A 20,994-nucleotide genomic window follows, 5' to 3' on the forward strand; every position below is an offset into this window, starting at 1 on the left:
TATTGAAAAATAGCAGATCTACAATCTCATAGCGCGGCACTTTTTGAAAAAACGTGAACATGTAGTGCAAATCTTTGGATATATTTTTTCAGAGCGTTTTTAACTGAAATCTTTGCTTCAGGGGGGTCCCTGGAACAACATATTTTCAGATGGTGGTCGGCGGCCAATTACATATAATCTTGGGGGTCATTGACATAAAAATGTTTGAGAATGACTGACATAGAAACAGGGTTTTTTCAGAAAACTGTCAGGATTTAGAAGACATTTGTAGAATCGTTCCCAGGTCTAAATGGGTTAAGTAAAGACCTTACATAGTATTGAAAAGAACATTGTACCGTGTCAGGAGTCTGTGGACAGAAGCCCTGGGTATGGACTGGTGTGATGGCCTTAGGGCTTGCTAGCTGTGGTGCAGACCATTGAGCAGAAGGCTGGAGAGACATGAAATCTAACATTAGAAAAAAATATCTGAAAATAAACCAAAACAAAAAAAGAGAAAAAGGGCGTGGAACCAAAACATGGAGGTAGACTCTTGAGGCATAAAACTCACACGGCAAACAAGTCCGTTAAGGAGATGGCAGATGTCAAAAGTCCATTCAGGCAGGAATCAGGATGTCTAAACCAGCAGGCATCCACCGGGGTGAGGAACTCATGGTTGGAAATCAGTGACATGACAATCTGGAAGGGCACAAAAAAGAACAATATAAGTATTGAAAGCTGATTATGAGGTGTAGGTGGGAAGACAAGCAGAGAAGGTCAGGTATCTACAGGGCTGAGAATTGGGGACAGTTGTCATGTGAGACAGGTGATGAGGAAAGGTGTGTGGACAGTTAGAAGATGGCAGGTCTGGGGAGGTGAGGGGCAATCCAGAAACTGCCCTGTGATCCTTTCTTCTTACATTAGTTGACTTTCCCTTTTCTGAACAACACCTAATAGGTAAAGTCCTTTTGCACACCTACTTACAAAGGACATGCAGTTACACAGGAGATGACAGCCAACGTAGAGAAGAAAATAAGTGGTCCTGCACACCATATTCAATTACTTAAGATTTATTTGAGGATTTTTTTTTGCTTAACTACCTAATGAAGGTCAGCTAATCGAAACGTTCTTACAAATAGATAAATAAAATGTAACTACGTCTGAACAACTCCTAAAATCAGAGCCTGAGATAGAGATCTAAAAAAAACGAATTAAGTAATAAAACTCTACTAAAATATGACCATGACAATGTCATTCATATAGTGGGGAAGAGAATGGTCCAAATGTTTTGCACATAACTTACACTCAAAGCCAATCGAAGTCCATCAATTGCTTCAGGAGGGAGGAGACAGGAGGACAAACCCACTTTTCTGACTGAGCAGCTTTGTTGTTTGGTGCCACCGCCAAATTGCGCCAATGGGTTGATCCCAACGAAACATCTGAAATCACAAAACACATATGGAAAAGGTGCACTCACAGCTGTTCTACAAGAGAGCACATCTTTCGAGTTACACATGATGGTTCTACTTCAAGCAGAAAGTTACCTTTGAATGAATTCCAGTGTGTAACAGGCGTGCTCCTCCTGGTACACCAAAGTTGTAATAACTGGAAAACTGCCATTCCAGCCAGGAAGTTGATCTGTGGAGCCACAACGACCGACCTCAATGCTCAGCATCCATTGTGTAGCTGTGAGAACTTCACCTAAAGATAATTTGACATATATGGTTTGCATGTTAACAGTGTTTGTCTGTTGCTTTCCACATAACAATAGACTGTTAAATTAAAACATGACCTCCATATAGTCTCCGTATTTGCAATGCTTTAAAACAGATTAGAAAAAAACAGTAAAAAGTGTGCAGACTAAACTCAGTGTTAATTTAACTGTCTTAAGCCGGGGTCTTCAACAGGGGGTCCGGGACCCCTAGGGGGTCCTCAGAATAACTACAAGGGGTCAGAATTACTACAGGGGGTCCGCCAAATCTTTGTGTGATATGATTATATGTTAATTTAACTGTCTTAAGCAGGGGTCTTCAACAGGGGGTCCGGGACCCCTAGGGGGTCCTCAGAATTACTACAGGGGGTCCGCCAAATCTTTGTGTGATATGATTATTTATTTTACCTTAACCAATTGAACCTTAGCATCCCTTTTGTGAGGAGAACTTTAGCCAAAAATAGCAGATCTACAAGCTCACAACGCCTCACGCTGCAAGGCGTTGGGAGCTTGTAGATCAGCTATTTTTGGCAAAGAGGGAAAAAGACCAGACCAAGTAAACAAAAAAAGTTTAATCTGAAACACAATTTTATACAATATAGAGGGGGTCCCTGCCTCATCTCTCTCAGCTAGGGGGTCCATGGCCTGAAAACGTTGAAGACCCCTGGTCTTAAGGATCCATTCATTCCATTGGTACATTTGTACTCTCTTTCCCTAAATTAAATGATTTTACTTTGTACTGTAGGTTCAAAACAAAATTCATAGATGTAATAATAATAATAATAGTAATAATGAATTACAGTTAAAACAAATGAGGCCAACATTAGCTGTCACTGATATGGTCTGATTTATACCTGAAATAAACAATGACATCATGCACCACATGGAAATTAATATGCTAATGCCATGTCTAAGACTGTGTTGCACGCCCCAAAAAACGGATTTAAAAGCTCACAATGCGTCGCTGTGAGCTTGTAGATCAGTGATGTTTGGGCATGCGCGAGTCTGTATAACCCCCTGTATTATGACAGTCATGACGAAACGTCAACCTGGTGTTTGCACGTTCTCCATGTAATGCCCTACATCTACATTAACGTTCAGATTTCAAATATAAAGTGCTTACCCCATGGTCACGGATGTTACAATCCACTTCGGGTCGGTGTAAGTACCCGTATATTCCGGATTGTTAAAAAAAAAGCATTTTAATCCGATCGGTGGCCATTTTGTCATAGAGTTATAATGTAACAGAGTGCAGTACTCCTCCCAACCGATAGGGTCAAGTAGTTGAAAGCGTACAGAAATACGGAGAAAATGGCCATCGATCGAATTAAAATGCTTTTTATTGAACAATACAGACGATACGGGTATTGCTGAGTGCCCGAATAGACTTGTAACATCCGTGACCATAGATTGAGCACTTTATATTTAAAACCTGAACGTTTATGCAGATGTACAGGTTGTAAATGGAGAAAGTGCAAAAAAATGGTTGAAGTTCGGCCGTGACGCTCGTGATGGACGAGCGTCGTGTGATCCATAGCTAATACACGACAAATGCACGACGTTTACGATACTAACAAGTTGGATAACACACTTTAATTCATCAGTAATTCATCTTACCTGTTATCTAGTAGAGTAGAAGCACCGAAGCAACTGGTTTGTAAATAAATGTTCGCTTAGCCGACGGTTAGTTAGTTTCGTTTCTGAACCCGCCCGGCCGGTAGGTCTGGTCAGGTTCTCAACCTGTGGGTCGGGACCCCCAGGGGGATCCCCACCTGATTGGGGGGGATCTGTAGGTGGCAGTGACAGTGAAGTGACAATTTAAGTAACCCTTTTAATACCTAAAAAAAAAAAGAATTACTGCATCAAAAGTAATCAACAAACTATATTAAAAAAATGGTCGAAGAAAAAAAAGAAAATAGCTGATCTGCAATAAGAAGTTATAGATTTTTGAAATAGTTCAAAGTTAAGCTTTTCTCACATTTTTCAAAAATATTTTTTTTAAATTAAAAAACATGTTTTCAGACTCAAAAGAGGACGCTGAATCGAATAGGCTAGGTCTCGATTTTGTATGACCCTTATAAAGCGGTTTAAACAAGCGTTAAAGTTTCATAAACTTGGAAGCTTTTTTCACAAACATATTATTATTATTATTATTTTATTTTGACCCTTCCACCCTCTTATTTAGATGATTTTGAGTCGAATGATAGGTTACACAATAGTCTAGTATTGTTTAATAGGGAAGTTATAGATTTTTGAAATAGTTCAAAGTTTATCTTTTCTCACATTTTTTTAAAATATTTTATTTTTAAATTTAAAAACACTTTTTCTGACTCAGAAAAGGACGCTGAATTGAATGGAATAGGTCTCGATTTTCTAGGACCTTGGGAAATACAAAAGCTCACCAAAAAGATTGGACGTTGACTTTTGTCACAAAATTTAGCACAAAATCTGGAACTAATCGCTCCAGATATTTTTTTAAAATCTAAAACTTCTCTCCATCCATATTGAGAGTAAGCCGGATATTTTGGCACCAGCCCTGATTTTTTTTGACACTGATAAAGCTCAAAGTTCAGCGAAAAGACTGCAAAGGTCAACTCTTGTTAAATTTTTAGAAATTGTATTTTTCTTCGAGACTCTGGTTTTAGACAAATATGATGACACTGATTCCAAATATTTACGTTTTATTTTTCTCGGAAAACAGGAAGTGCCTCAAAAGGCCACTTCCTGGTTGGTTTTAGGGTGTTCCAGGCCCGTGATTTCCCCGATATATTTTTTTCCTAAATCTACACGTAAAATAATGCCAAAAGTCGAGATGATCAAACCCTGATATCAAATCATGATTTAATTATCCTTTAATTGGCTATGGTTACGGCTTCGCTATCTTGCTCAATATCTCGAATACGATAAGGACTTAGGGTCCACTTTTTGGATATGTTGTACAACTGGCTGAGACGCACGCATGGATGTCTTGTTTGTCCCGTTACGGCACTTTTTTGTTTTTTGACTTTGTCCTTTGGTATGGTCTTAAGGTTTAAGACTCTATGAGCCTTCCGAAAGTATAGAAGGTCAACTTAGGAGTGTCGTACCGTGACAAACAAGACATCCACGTGTGCGCCTTAGCGAGTTGTACAACATATCCAAAAGGCGGATTCTAAAGATGTATGGTTATTGAGATATGTCACTTTATTGCACGTATTAACTTGACATTGGACCCTAGCCAATTAAGGAGAACGGTATGGCCGTGTGTGAGGAGAGTTATATGTCCGCGTTCGGGGTGACGCGCTGGCCCAGAGTTTGGTGTTCAATTTCGTTTTTAATCCTTTCAAACAGTTTTTCACTATTATCTCGGCCCCTAGGGGGCGCCAAAACTATCGGACAATGGATTCTCGATCAGTTTTTCATCCCGAACGCGCCAATATAACTTTCCTCACACACGGACAAGCGGTTCTGAAAATTGATAACATTTATATATTATAATAAATAAAATGTTAAAAAAATAAATTGTAGTAAACATTTTTAAGTTAAGCCAAGTATACATGATTAGAACATTCTTAAACATTCGACAATCAAGTCTAATATTTCTATAAATGCTACAAATTGCTACAAAACCTGTATATCCAGTCATTTTGGGGCATAAACAAGAAGTTGTAGGATAAAATTAATTATGATGATGATAACTGATAATGATGATGATTGTAAGAGCCATAACGAGCTTAGGTCATGATGACCTGATTTTGCATTGATCTTAATTGTGCCAAGTTATTGCAGCTGTGTGTAATGCCTTAATGATTATGTGCAGCAGTGTACTGTTGATTGAATGTTTGTGATTGGTGCTCTTTTGTTTGATCATTAGTCTTTTGCTGTGCTGTTTGAGTTGTGTCAGAAGAAGCTAAAGTTGAAGCTGAGAGCACACATTGTTTTTACCACTACACCACTACAAGAACCACTTGCTGTATGCCTTATATTTTTTTGCTTTAATACCAGTAAAGTCTCTAAAACCAGATACAAAGTGCGTCGTGCGTCAAATTACGTGCTCACCTTTTTATGAAGATATGCTTTGAAGGAAAAGTAAATAAAGCAGTCATGAGACTCGCGGAATGCAGTGATACCGTTCCGCGACTGCCGCCACGTTAATATTGGAGTGTCGGGTTTATATCCTTAACCCAGCGAGGTTGTAGCCTACATAACTCTCTATGACATAACACAAGCTACTGTAAGTTTGTAGACCTCACTGTCCATGCATGGGCATAACACGGTCTGTCCCCCTTTCGTCCATACATGGGCGTAAAAGTCTGTCCCCCTTTCGTCCATACATGGGCATAAAAGGGAATTTATTCTGGGTCTGGCAGAACCAGGTCTCCTGGTCTTGTTGTATTTGTATTTCATAGTAAGTCCCAGAAATAATGAATTCATTCCTTATTGGTGTCAAATGAGATATCCTGAAGGCTTTAACAAATTGTTAATAATAACTGAAATTAAAATCACTGATACTGGACATTTTGTCTTGTGGAAAAAGGAGAAATGTCCAATTACATTGGACTTTTTTAGATTTTAACATAAATGGTAAATGGTGCATTTATATAGCGCCTTTATCCAAGGCACTTTACATAGATTGTGCATCAATTCACCCATTCACACACCGATGGCGGCGGAAACCATGCAATGCACCAACCAGCACATCAGGAGCAATATACTGTAGAGGTTCAGTGAAACCGGGTTTGAACTGGCAACCTTGTGGTTACCATCCAGCCACAGTGAGCCACTCTACCCCTGAGCCACTGCCACCCATAAATATGAATAAATATGCTTATAATGACTTAACTATTATATAATTGATATGTGCTAATTGGATCACCAAAATGATTTGTCTATGATGAATAATAAATTAAAGAGTCTTTTGAGTCATTTCTAGTGGTCAGACTTTGGTAGACTTTTGATATGTTATGAATAATTAAGGTCTGGTGCCTATCTGAGTCTTATGGGATTTGATCGATCTCAGTATTAAAGAGCTCTAAATGAGATTATGTTGAGCTCTCACTCTGAGCTATATTTGAGAAGCAACAATTCTGCTATACTGAGCAACATTTAAGCCATTTTTGATATCTCCTGTATAGCTCAACAGAGCTCCATCTGAGACATACTGAGTCTATTTCTCAGGAGAAAACAATGAGAAACATACATTTGAGATGCAACAATGCTGCTACATTGAGCAACATTTAAGCCATTTTTGAGATATCCTGTATGGCTCATCAGAGGTTCCATCTGAGACATACTGAGTCTATTTCTCAGGAGAAAACGATGAGAAACAGGAGCCATAAGCTGATATCTCCTTTTTGCCTCACATTTATCTCATTTATGGCTTAAGAAACAAAGGAGCCAGAGATGAGAGCTCAAACTTGGATTATGCTTTCCTCTGGGTAGTTACTAAGTCAACACCCAGGCTTTTTAATATGTATTTCTAAGCGCAGCATTTCCAATATGATGCAACGGTTTCTTCATGCTCGATGTGTCTCCGAATGAATCAGACTCAGGGACACAATATCTGAAAAGTTCTGCAGATTACAGCGGTACGATGTTTCCTAACATTACGGGACATTACGTCCCATTTGCATTTCTCCATTTCATTCTCGTAAATTTCTATCTTTTCTTTTTTATCCTATCTGGTAATCTTCGCCTGCCTGGAACGATCATTTTCATCCCTTAAGAGTCTTTTGAAGTATTAGAACCATACTGCCATTACATAAAGAGACTCCTTAGATCAAAAAAGAGTGGAATATTGTAAATCAATGTCAGTCTCCATGGAGATTCACACAAGTAATCCAGTGCGGGCGTTAATATGAATACCATATGTACTTCTTCAATTAAAATATAATGAAAGCAGTGGGGGGGGCGGGCTCTATCTGCACTCAGAATAACGATTATTTAAGCCCTTCTTTAATTCAAAGCTAGCCATGTCTTATGCAACCATCCTTGGTCAGAAGAAAGCATCTCAATGTGTATACGTGTATACTTCATTGCGCACTGGTTTCGTGTGCCGATAATAGCCGATCTACAAGGTCACAACGTGTCGCATCGTGACATGTTGTGAGCTTGTAGGTCGGCTATTATCGGAGCACAATACAGACGAGCAACTAGATATACTGTAAATCAGGCTTTATCCTGGGCCACATCCCACCTTGATCCAGCTTTCACGTTCAGGCTTGAGTGTCATCGATTACATACTGTATTCAGTGGTTCCCAACCTGGGGTCCAGGAACCCTTCAAGGGGTCCTAGAGGGAGTTCAGAGGGGTCCCCAGAAAATATTTTATGGTGCCTAATAGGATGTGGAATATTTTTTTTTGGCTATTATTTCATTGAAGTAGTGAGAGATAGGCTCTATGCACAGCAGCCATATTATGAAGACATTCACAGGTGTTACCAATGACTCTGTTCCATTCTGGTCAAACAAAGTCAGGGTGCTGATATTGTGCATGTTGGCTCACTGAAAACACTCTGCTACACCAGTGGGTCTAAAGTTGGGGTCCAGGGACCCTCATGGGCTTGCAAATGGCCCCTTATGGGTGTGTAACTCTGAGAGTTACTCTCAGAGTTATGGGGGTCGTGGAAACCACTGTGCTACACTAAATGGAACAGAGCCTTCATTAGTATCATTGGTAACACCTGTGAAGGAAGTGATCATATGGCTGCTGTGCATAGAGCTTATTGAGAGAATGTATAATGTTTGTAGGTTTAACTGTTAATAGGTTTCACTCTCTTCAATGTCATTCTGCCTATATATGCAGTATATAGACAGGTTATGGAATACATTAATCTTATCAGATGGGGCTCTCTGAGTGTATATATTTGGTTGGTCCTTGACCAGTGTTGGGCAAGTATCTCAAAAACAGTAATATATTACCTATTACTAGTTACAGTACTTGTTTGAAAAGTAATATCACGGCTTTACATATTACTCCCTGCCAAAAGTAATGTGTTACTTATTACTTTAGTTTACTTTTCTTTTTGCGCGCATGCTGCACGCGAATGTGTGAGTCTCACACTAAACCCAGTTTGATCCGGTTTAAGGCCTGGCCTTTCCGCATCCGATAATGCACACGTACAGACATCGTTTCCATATCCGCTCTAGAGTCTAGACCTAGACCGGATCAGCAGCCTGCAAAGCAACTCCATCCCAACCCAGTCTACCATTATATCAACCGACCAAAAACAACAACGATCACGGAATGAAAATAAACACACTCAAGCCCACAGTATACCACCAAGGCTCGTGAAAATAGTAACAAGTTAGTTTTGGAAAATAGTAACTGTAATATTCATTACTCAAAACGTGAAAATTGTTAAGTTACTTTAGTTACTTTCCTTTGTTTAAAAAAATATATATACATTTTTATCCCATGTAACCATTTTTTTTCACCCAATGCCAATTGTCTATGTAATCCTGGGTGCTACACTCCCTCTGCCAGCTTAGGGAGAGCCTAGAGCCGAGCTCATGCCTCCTTCAATGCATGAGAGCTAGCAAGCCGCCTCTTTAGTTTACTTACTTTCCAACACTGTCCTCGACACATACAAAGGTTGGGAACCACTGACATTATATGAACGCACGATACAGTGTAGCGTATCATTCAAATTTTCCTTCAAGCTTACCTGGACATCGTTGGTCGCTGCACTTGCGGACTTCTTCCCCCGTGCCGTCGCACTGTTGCCCAGTGACCGCCGCCCCCTGGCACACCCTGGATCGCTTCTGCCACCCGCCGTCGCACGACTTCGAGCACCCGCTCCAAGGCCCCCAGGGGTTCCACTGGCCGTTGGCTGGTGAGAGAAAGAGCCCCCCCCATTCATGGTTACACACACTGGTGTAAAGTACATTTACTCAAGTGCTGTACTTAAGTACAATTCTGAGGTACTTCTACTTTACTAAAGTATTTACAAATATCGATACTTTTACTTCTACTCCACTGCATCTCAGAGGCAAATGTTGTACTTTTACTCCATTACAATTATTTGAAAACTTTAGTTACTGGTTACCTTGCAGACATATTTATGATTATATTATAAAACACACATTAACCACTTCAGCCCTATTTTATACCTAGGCTATTTGAAAATAGCCGATCTACAAGCTCACAACGCGTCTCATCGCGACGTAGATCTGCTATTTTCAAACATTTTAGTACTTTTACTTTTGGTACTTTAAGTACATTTTGATACCAATACTTTCGTACTTTTACTCAAGTGAATTTTTAATTCGGGACTTTTACTTGTAACAGAGTACTTCTACATTGCAGAATTGATACTTTTACTCAAGTAAAACCTAATACTTTTTCTACCACTGTTACACACACACATCCTCAAGGGGAAGAGGGGGGGGGGCCTCAGCGCACTTCATCCATAACCAATGGAGGTCAGTGAAGATGACTCATCACCACGAGGAGGGCTATCTCTTTTGCTTCAGTGAGCCTTTCGATTTCAATGAATCTGATTTAACCTGTGAGATACCCCACGACATCCTTACCATTTATGTCTGCCCTTGGGACGCAGTCAGCAATTATCTTGAGCGTAGTGCAAAGACGTGATAATCAGCTCATTTTTCATGGTCGGTAAATGGGTATAGATTTCTTGACATGCCGATGTTTGAAAGGGGGGGGGACGCTGTAAAACGTGTGCTTTTTGACAAGCGATTTTGTCAGTTTCTTTCCATAAGAATACCCAATCAAGAGTGTATCTCTTTTTATGACTAGGCCGCGGTCTGCGAGTGGTAATTATTTCGGCTTCTCATTGCCAGTATACTATAACGCATTTATGCTGAAGTTTCCAAAAAAAAAGGAGAAGAATGTTTTATGTCCTTTTAATGAACCCTGTAAAATTGTGCATTAGAAAAAAAAACAGATGCTCCCCTTTAGCAGTGTAGTAAATCACATGCCCTTGTCTGAAAGGAAAGGTACTATAGCCTGTAAGCGCCAACCACATTCCACTCTCACCATGACCTCCATTTACCCTTCGTTCATGTGTACAGGGCGATTTCATGTCCTACAATAACCTCTGTCAGTGGTGGTTCCAGATAGACAGAAACACGTCGTGACCTGTTCGTTAAAACTGACACAGACACTTACACGAAACCACGCACACTTTCAAATCTTTAAAAAGTAGCAGAGCTTGTACTTTGGCTATGTCTTGCTATTTTTGTGTTACTTGTATGACAACTTTAACTCACCTACGACAAAGTAGGGCATTAATGTACACACACACACAAAAAAAACTGTTGAAAATGTTGAAATATGAAGTTTCTGCCCGATAGCAACAATATCTAGCTTGGTCTATGTTTATCAGAAGAGGCATGAGGTTTCAATACCATCCCTAGGACCAACCAGTACACAGACCAACCAGTAGGGGTCACTAGTGACAAGATTTCACGATTTTCAAGTACGGTGTGTGGGGAATTGAGGAATTTAGTCCAGATATTTTATGCAAAAATGGGGGTCAACCTCAAACTAATTGCAACAAAAACAAACTCAACTGATTTTGTGTCATAAATATATCCTGAATGAGAGGAACACAGTTTTAAGGAATTGCGTGAAGGGAAAGTCCTGAAATTCAAAATGGCCGCATGCGGTTTCCGTGAAATTGTGCACGCACATTCCCACTTGGCCGAGGAAGAAATGCCACTTAAAATGTTCAAATCATCATCATCATTACAACATTATCCAGGACACTGACACGTGTAATAACCATGTTATCGCATTTCCTGATGGGTTTATCACGTCACATATACGTGTATATTCAGTTATTCAGTCTGGCAGTTCTGACAGTGCACCTATAAAAGGAATGAGGCGATAAAAGGAATGAAAACAAAAAACGATTCATTCCTTGTAACTATTACCTCACTTCTTATCAACTACTGTAGGTGAATAGCTAACAGCACGTCCGGTTGTAAAATGTGTGTTATTGTCAAATGAATCAAGAAAATCTTAGCTGGAAACGTCTTATTGTTTTTGTAGGAACTGTCTGCATAGACAGGCAGTGTATTAGTGAGCACATACAGGGCTATAGGCTATTATGTTAACAGTAGAAAATGTCTGTAGGCGGGTGGTCAAAGTGCGTGTGTGTGGGGGGGTCTATTTAAACTGCATCACACGTTTTAACAGTTCAAATGTAAAGATTTGGGCGACTTTGTTGTGCCGTTGGAGAGGGCATCACTACTGTAGGCTATATGCCGTCCCGTTGTTAATCACAAGAGGAGAGAGATGAAATAGTTGTTAATATAAGGCCAAAGGGTGGACGTCCTTGTGTTTAGGCATTATTAATTACATTTGGTTACGTTTTAAGCACTTTCGACTAAATCCAAAATACAATTGGTACTTCTCTCCACCCAGGAATTGTTTTGACTTGCCTTCACTTGAGTTTTTACATTTGGGGACTTAGAGACTCTCCAAACCTGATATGGACATGATTTCATATTCTACACTTGGACACGAGACTTGAGCCTCAAGACTTGAGACTGACTTGGTATTCCAGCAAAGTGATATTGTTCACACCAAAGAGAAACATACCAATTCATGACCTATGATTGATGTGTGAGTGTAGAGTTGTATGAGAGGTAACTATAGCGATGAGGCAGGTCACAGGTGTAATAATAGAGTAGTTGACGTGATCTCCATTATTGTATGTAACAATATGCTTTCACTAATGAGTAAGTATGTGGTGCCTCATACACTAGACACTATAGCCCAGGTCAAAGGTCACTGGCCCCTGACATGCATCGTATGATGAACATACACATCGGTTGATTTGGATATTTCCATTAATTACAATTACAATTAATGCAATGCATTTTCCATAATCCAAGTGAGACCTCAAGGCAGGCTGACCAGTAAAAGTATGCACTTATAGAGAGTAGTATACAGCTGAGAGAGAGAGAGAGAGAGAGAGAGAGAGATCTGTTTGCTGCTTTATAATAATTATAAAGTGCAGCGCAAATAAATCCTAAATGCATTATTGTACCAGACAGCACAGTAAGCTGACATCTTTGTGCACGTCAGTGAAGGCAACAGACAGCTTGGGAATGCTAACCCCGAATTATACCAATGGTTTACAGTATAACTAAATGGATTTCACAAATCCCAATTGATAGAACATGGTGTTTAACATTACTCTTGATTGTCTGCACAGCTATTTGGTAGAAGATGAGGAAGGCTTAGAGCGGTGACGCTTGGTGGGCGGGGGGGGATAATGACGATTTGGGACCACCTCGACGTTGTTTGTCCGTTTTTCGCTCGATAACGTATAGCGTTTTAGCCGTTAACCCATTAAGACCAGGAACGCGTCTGTGTGTCATTTCAGATTTTCAGATTTCTTTGGCTATTAAAGAAATAGCAGATCTACAAGCTTGTGTGCCGCGCTACGAGCTTGTAGATTTTCCATTTTTTTAAGGATGGTGAAAATGATTTTGCTTCAGGGGGATTCTACAAAATGTCTTCCAAATCCTAACAGTTTTTTCTTCTTTTTAAACGTATGTTACTGTAATCAGTGGTTCTCAAACTTTTGTATTGGCCACGGACCCCCATCTCAAAATATTTTGTGCCAGGGACCCCCCCCCCCCCCAGAAGCAAAGATTTGAGTTACATTATGTTCGCTTTAAAGAATATATATTCAAAGATTTGCACAAAATGTTCACGTTTTTGAAAAAAAATAGCAGAACTACAAGCTCATAGCGCGGCACTCGGTGCCGCGCTATGAGCTTGTAGATCTGCTATTTTTGAATAGCCCAAAGAAATTTAAAAAAATCACACCCTGTGTGAAGAGAGTGGTGCCTTTGAATTAGTGTAACTGGTTGCATCCTTGTGTTGCAATCAGCTGCAGCTGTTGAGGCCGTGCTCAAACGGACGGACCCACACACACGGTCAAGTGTAGGAGTGTCAGGCACCACTCAAAAACTGACACACATGATGCGTTCCCGGTCTTAAAGGGTTAAATCGGATGTTTAGAATTAAAGAGGATGTATGTGGTGGCTCGGGTTTTTTTTTTTTTTTACCTGTGCAGTCAGGATTATAGCACTCCCTGCTTTCTGCCCAGTGACCGCGACACTCGGATCCCCCATGGGCGGCCGCTGAACACTGCCGGGTCCTCTGCTGTGTGCCATTGGCACAGGTCACCGAGCAATCACTCCAAGAGCTCCACTCCTGCCACTGTCCGTCGACTGAGGCGCCCAACCAGAACCCCGACAAGCGTGTCCCAAGCGAGGGTGGAGAGAAAGAGGACAGGGGGGAAGGTATTCAGATCATTGTTCTCTTTTAGCTATGCAGAGACAGTCAAAAAGGAAGCTTCCCGAAATACAGTACAGAACAACCCCCTGCCACCCCCCACAAAGAAACCAAAAACAACAAAAAAACTGCTTGTAACGACTACGCAAACCTTCGTCAATTGCAAATGCCTTGCAGCAGTTAATCGAAGTGATCGATTGTGAAAAAGAATTGATAACCGCTAATTAAAGGACGACTTCACCCATTTTCAACCTATCATGGTCCTCACCAATCTGGGAACCCAGACCCAACTGAAAATGAAAAACAGCGACCTCTGCTGTTTGTTCTATCTCAGTTGGCTCTGGGCGGAAGAAAATGTAAAACTCGTGCGCAAGGAAACCAGGGTTTTGGTCTGCCTTCAGCGCATCACTTCCGGGTGGTGCGACTATGTTTTCATTCCCACTAACAATATTTCTACACGGAACACTAACACCACTTCTCCCAGAGAACATGTTTCGTTTTGGTTATAAGCCCACTTGTTTCTATGATGAAAGAGAAAGTTAAAATGTGAATATCTTTCCGTGATTTTGTCTGCTCCGCGGACGCTATTGTTAAATTAGTTTCGGTTTGTTTCTAGTAGGGAAGGATCGACGGACACGTGAATCCCGCCCACTACATTTGATTGGGTAAAGCGCGGCCTGCTTCCTGATCTGAAGGCACACCCACTTGAAACCAATGCGCACGGGTTGTCAACACGGCTACCGACAGATTCCAACGCAGAGCAGAATCTGTTCTTGAGAGATTAGGTCCTCACTAATGCTCATGATAAAGTGGTAACAAAGAAATGTTGGCTCATAGGGGGGCTGTGGACACTTCAGAAACCCACCTAGCAGTGACATCATTGTTAGGCAGGTTTTCATTTTTTTCAAGATTTTTTGTATTTTATTTGTATTTTATTAACACAAGATCAATGGCTTCCATTATAGCATGCTAACTTTCCAGGAATAGAAAGCCTGCAGTTTCTATTAGCTTGGATTCCCCATCGATGATGTCACTGGTAGGCGGGTTTCTGAACTGTCCACAGCCCTCCTCTGAGACACAGACTGAGTAGACAAAATTGGTGCCATATTAAAATGAGTATTAGTGAAGAGAGGTTGAAAATGTGTGAAGTCGTCCTTTAAGTAAATTATCAATTCATAATAACATGTTTCTCGATTATTTGATTAATCGAAAAATACAGTTTACAGTGTAGGCATTTAGCAGACGCTCTTAATCCAGATTACAGTAAGTAATTACAGTAAGCAAGGAGACAAGATATGTGAAGATAAATAAGTCAAAGATCCCTAATGTGTCAATTTAACCACATAAACCCTCTATACTTAGGTGACCGGAGTCCCCCAGGGGTCTATACTAGCCCCCCCCCCCCTCCTTTTTCCTCTCTACACCAAATGTATTTGCCAGAAATAGCCGATCTAATAGATCTACTATTGTCCCCTCTGTAGGGACGCTAGGATGCTAAAAAAAACAAGAACAACATAATTTCATATTTACTGTGGAAAATATTTGTGGGGAGGGCATGGGGGGCATCTGTGATTGGATTGATCTCAGTGCATCACGTGACCATAGCAAAGCTAACATTTGCAGAGTGGAAAAACTCATCATCACTAATCTGCTTACCATTCATGGGCGATTGCGGTTAAATGATTTCGACTTCACAATTACATTATTGACTGAAGACAGTATTGTTCAAACCATATGTGATTATCATCACATGATGATTTACATATGGCACAAAGCTCTCTCAGTCATTTCGGTCATTTGCTCGTCGAAACAGAATGTATTACTGATCCAACAATACTATTGCGCCACAATGAAGTTGCTGCAAATCTCTCTGAAATAAGTTTATTTAATGTTTTTTCTATCATATCATTTTAACCACTTTCAAAATGGCATCGCAATTCTGGGCATGGCCATAAAGAAAATTCTAAATGTCGACTAATGTTCCCCTCCAGAAAATGGATGCTCGGGTTCAAGTGTTAAGTAGACTGAAAGAACGAGCCCAATCAATGGTCTTGAAGGGCGGATCCAAACCCAGGCGCTGGATTTGTACGCCACTTCCTATTGCTTCACCAATCTATGTCCCCGCCTCCCCTCCCCTCCCCCCCCCCGGCCTGTGCATGGAGCACGCTGACGTCACCAAATTTAGAGCGACGCCCCTCTGCACTCTGATTGGTTAGGAGATAACAAGGTCCTAAGACCAGCGTTCCTGGACCGTTGTCCCAGGCTTTTTTTCTTTTGAAACAAAAAAAAAAGCCATGGGTTTCCGAGGCGTGTTAAGTGATTAACGGTATCTAAGATTATTTTGAGGCAAAACGTTTTTAAATAATTGTTCTTGTGGCAAACATCCAGATCTTATCCGCTGGGTTTCATTACCTGGGCACAGAGCAATGTTGCAAAGTTTGCTTTGAGTCTCGGGTCCGTCGCAGGCCCTGCCCCCGTGCTGGGGAGGGGCGCACATCCTGGTCCTCGTGCGGTGGCCTCGACCGCACGTAAATGAGCACAAGCTCCAGGGTGACCACTCCTCCCAGACGCCGTGTACTGCGGGACACGAGGGACAGGGAGTTAGGGGCCTAATCGATGCCTATTATGTAGGAGAATCCAATATCTTGTTAGATAAAATAGCACCAAAGCAAACAGACACAGACACACACAATTAGTAACAAAGCTAAGATAAAACATTTAGCTACGGGTTAAAACATGTTAACTAGGGATTAAAACACAGAGTGGTCCTTTTCTGAACCCCCGCCCTCCCCCACAAGCTGTAATCACGTCTGGCCTTGCATTTAGACTTTACATCAGTGGTTCGCAAACTCTTTAATTTCAAGGACCCTCGGTTTGGTATTCATTACTACACGGTCTCCCCTTAACTCTCTGAGAGTGTACAAATGGAGCCAAATGGTCCATTTGGTTCCAATTGTACACTCTCAGAATTACAGACCGGTAAGGATCCATTTGACTCCTATAACCATCAATCATTTAGCTGGCGAGCCCCCCGGAACTCTCCGGAACCCCCTCAAAGTCTTTGAGGACCTCAAAGACTTTGAGCTCCTGATCTGCTTTAGATCATACAACCACTTTCCATGACAGCAAAGGTGTCACTGTCAGTACTCACACGTTCACACGGAACTATAACGATCCCTTCCTGGCCGTGCGGCATGCTGCCGCCGCAATGGGTGTGTGGGTGAAATATATATCCGCGTGCTACAGCAACACGACGTATGCTAATCAAATTATGACTCCATTTCAATTTACAACCCGGTATGACAAGGGACGACATTCTGGACTTGACGGAGCCATGTAGGGACCCCAGCAACACCTGCTAGGTCTCGGTATTGTAATGGGTAAATTGCTCTGTCATATTCACATCTGAGTGTGTGTGGGTGTGGGTGTGTGTGTGTGTGTGTGTCTGTGTGTGCGCGTGACTGCGGTGTGTTCTGCCTGATAGTCAGTCATCAGAACGAAACATGTCACTCATGATTGCGCCTCAAGCAGGTGCAAAAGGAGGGAGGTTTAGAAATAGACGCTGAACTGTTGCGGTTTGTACATTTCCACTCTGCAATCAGAACCACTTAATATTCTCGAGGTTCACGGCTCTTCTTTTCTTTGATACTGCTCTCGAAAACCGCACTAGAGAGACGTCAGTCCGCCATTGTGTTTGTTGTTTTCTCATCATTTCTTTCATTCAGCCCACACAGCATCTTGGGCGGCTTTAGTTTGCAATACGTTTTTTGAGTATAAATTCTGATATCTACCCAGTCGAATAACTAAATAAATATTAACTCTACTTTATGGTTTATTTAAAAGAGGTAGTGTATATTGTTTGGAGACAACGTACACTATGCTTGCTTAACATAGAATTGAGTTTCAATTCTATTTGAAGCAAGAATATCACAATATTATTGTTTTCTTTTTAATAATGTCTCATATTGCTTTTACTATTTGCTCAGATAGAAAGTATAATGTCACCAGTAAAAAAAATACACAATGTGTGCTTAACTTGAAGCCCCAAATACAGAGCGATTACAGATTTGAGAAGCCTACAAATCTCTCTTCAAACACTGAAACGAAAGCACGGTTGCCCTTGTCTGTGACAGGCTCAGACATCACTTGGATACATGAAGTGCATTCGGAATCCTTCTGGGTTCACAGAATCTCAACTAAAGTGGCACTTATCAGACGGCATGTCCTAATCAGATCCAACTCTGACCACGCCATACAGACCCTGCCAGAGATGATTCAATGATTGCTACTCTGTGCAATAAAGTCACTGTCATCACAAAAGGAAAAAGAAATTATGATTCTAGACAGTGGTCTTCTCTTTTGCCCTAGAAATTATTATGAAAAGCGGCGCGCTCATTTCTTCTGCAGAGGGTTTCATTACTTCCCTTTTCTTTTCTTTTTTTTTGGGGGGTGTGTGAAACATTTCCCCAGATAGAAGGATTTTAATTAGGTTGTTGTCAAAAACCAAACAGGCATTTTTCAAAGAAATATATCCCCTGATGACTCACTCTCCAATGGCTTTGGAGAAACTACCACCATTTAACTTAAAGGATAATTTTACCATCATTGACTTTTAACTTTAAATTATTAAGCACGATATTACATCGAGTCCTTGACATTGTTTCATTGTTAAAGCCCTTCTTTTGAACAAAGACCGATCAGACCATGCTTTGAAACCACAGCCCTTGGATCATTTGTGTGTCTTTTTCCTGTACATCTGAACATGAAGACATGTGCTCGGGTTAGAATAGTGATTCCAAGCATCCTGAGAAATCAAGAGTGTTGACTTTGTGAAATGTCTCCTGCAGCTTTGAGGATAGCCAGATAATAAGCTTAACACAAAGAAAAGCAGGTCTGATATCCTATGGTGAGAACACATTGTTCATTGTGAGTATAATACTATTTGGGTTACTGTATGCAATACAATTGCTGTTAATGTGCATAACCTAAGGGCTTTTCATACTTTGTTGTGCGTGGTGTCATGCACCGGAAATAGCCGATCTACAAGCTCCCAACGCGCTGCACTGCAATCTGTCGGGAGCTTCTAGATCGGCTACTTTTGATGTGCGACACCGCCGCACAGCTAAGTACAAACTCAGCTTTTAAGCTAATGTCAGCTGCAGACTATAGCCTTGTGATGCTATAGTGAGTAAAGGGGATAATGAATGTACTAAAGTGACGGATGTAGTGTATACCCCTCCAGAATAACTATACTAGACACCATTTAATCATACTGTTGCCTGCAGGGCACTCGGCGCATTTACAGATGATTTTAACTGATGATGACTGCATGGTGAGAATTTTGTCCTGTTGCGTTGTGGGTAATGAAAACCCTCTGATCTAATTCCGCGTCCCCTTTTGGACATATTGCTTTGTGGCAGTCAATCTACGACCCTTTTAGTGCCTTCTCGACAATTAATCTGTTTGTCAATAGCAGAAGAGGCCATTGTTTCGCCGGCTGACACCGTCAGGTGAGACTGACCCAATTAGCGATGGCAACGAAGGCGTTGTGCGTATGTATGCTAAGCGGATATGTTAATTTGTTACACAATTTAAGAAAGAGAAAGTCTGCCCATAAAATTGTTATTTTCAACCGTGTCAGGCAATAGAATTTGATATAATAGGATTGCATTTTCATCACTTTTGGCGGAGCGTAGTTCCAGCTTTTTCTCAAACGGAGAAAAATAATTTGAATGAGGAACTTGACAACTGAAATGCTTTAGTGTTATGGCTTTGTTATTTGGGGTTTAAGGTTTTCATATTATTAAACTCGAAGCAAGCTTCTACGGCACATATAATGAGACAAAACAACGTGTTTGCAGGCCTTTAGATGTGTCAGGGGGAAAGCATTCGTTTGGACAGTTCTGGACGCCTTGCTCGCAATTATTATTCATTTGCATGAATGAATATACCTGGAATATGGCTGTGCAGCTTAATTTCTTTCTTGATGAATGGGGACTCGCACGTACACACACACACAGCTTGTTTCTTGAGCTAAATATTAATGAGCGGAGAAGAGGGTAATTCTGATCCATATTTGAGATGGCTCATTGCCTTTCCCTCTTTTACTAAGCACAGTAAAATGCTGACCCTTTTCAAAACTGCCAAGTGCCCCACCCCCTCCCCCACACCCTTAACCCCACCCCCACCCAGGGTTGCCAGATCTGTTTATTATAATTTCCCCGCAAGATTTTATTTGAAAATAGCAGATCTACAAGCTCACAACGCGTCGCATCGCGACGCGTTGTGAGCTTGTAGATCTGCTATTTTCAAATAGCTGATGTATATGTTAAAGTGGTCATGTGGCCCATAGTTGCTTCTTTTGGGCTGGTTTCCCTAGACCTGGTTGCTTGTTTCTCTCACAGAATCTGGCAACACTGCCCCGGCCACGCCATTTGCTCAAACTAATGTCAGTGTGCCATTTGCAAGAGTTTTGATCAGCCACGGGGTAAGGCAAATGTGTCACTCGCTGATGCAATCTGAGAAGCACTTTCCTTTCCTCAGGAAAGTGATTACAATATCGAAAGAATGTTAACCACTTTCACCCTGTGGGCGTCCCTTGTTTGGGCGTGTCATTTCTGTATACTGTAGGTGGAAACGTTACAAACGTTTTCCAAAAAATGGCAGATCTACAAGCTCACAAGGTGTCAAACCGCGTCCCTTGCGAGCGTGTAGATCGGCTATTTCAGAAAATCCTTGAACGTGGCTCGAGTGGTTAACACGCAACACCGTGTGCTTTTATGAAAGCATGTAGGAGGTTTGACATTCTGAAACAAAACGGCGCATATCAAATATATACACAAGATGTAGAAAATATACAGTACACATCACCCAGCATAGCTAATGGTTGCTTGTTTACAAGTAGAAAGGCTGCGATCAGCAGTGAGAAGTTTACAGTACCTGAGGAACGTTGATATTCTGACTAGCTCGGGGATGTCGAACAGCTGACTGGCTCTGGACACTACGGATGACTCATCTAACACATGCCAGCACGGGTTGCAAAGATATGC

General features: G+C 41.2%; 2 protein-coding genes across 4 annotated transcripts in view; both read right to left on the reverse strand.

Annotated features, from left to right (window-relative positions):
- adgrb3 (adhesion G protein-coupled receptor B3) overlaps positions 1 to 20,994 on the reverse strand; it is a gene marked incomplete at its 5' end in the record, with an annotated part of 241,850 nt that overhangs the window by 131,304 nt on the left and 89,552 nt on the right. For all 3 annotated transcript variants that reach the window (XM_084076725.1, XM_084076727.1, XM_084076726.1), the window contains 3 exons: positions 9,333 to 9,497; positions 13,717 to 13,881; positions 16,358 to 16,522. In XM_084076725.1, coding sequence (XP_083932851.1) covers positions 9,333 to 9,497; positions 13,717 to 13,881; positions 16,358 to 16,522 — 495 coding nt within the window. The remainder of the gene's footprint in view (positions 1 to 9,332; positions 9,498 to 13,716; positions 13,882 to 16,357; positions 16,523 to 20,994) is intronic.
- On the reverse strand, positions 247 to 3,386 carry LOC311059106 (uncharacterized protein). The gene is made up of 5 exons (XM_084076739.1): positions 3,305 to 3,386; positions 1,521 to 1,677; positions 1,280 to 1,415; positions 548 to 675; positions 247 to 428 (listed from the first exon to the last, which is right to left on the reverse strand). Exons 2-5 carry the CDS (start codon positions 1,649 to 1,651, stop codon positions 398 to 400), a joined length of 426 nt encoding a protein of 141 aa, XP_083932865.1. The 5' UTR covers positions 1,652 to 1,677; positions 3,305 to 3,386; the 3' UTR covers positions 247 to 397.

Source organism: Gymnoscopelus microlampas, assembly GCF_963454915.1.
Source record: "Gymnoscopelus microlampas genome assembly, chromosome: 13".
Lineage (NCBI taxonomy): Eukaryota > Metazoa > Chordata > Actinopteri > Myctophiformes > Myctophidae > Gymnoscopelus > Gymnoscopelus microlampas.

Bases quoted from the DNA above. Each gene is read 5' to 3' on its own strand.
- LOC311059106 (XM_084076739.1), bottom strand. From the start codon at position 1,651: ATGCTGAGCATTGAGGTCGGTCGTTGTGGCTCCACAGATCAACTTCCT. The intron at 676-1,279 runs GTAAGTTATGTG...GTGCCCTTCCAG, and splicing joins GACTTCGATTGGCTTTGAGT to ATTGTCATGTCACTGATTTC. The intron at 429-547 runs GTGAGTTTTATG...ATGTCTCTCCAG, and splicing joins TTAACGGACTTGTTTGCCGT to CCTTCTGCTCAATGGTCTGC.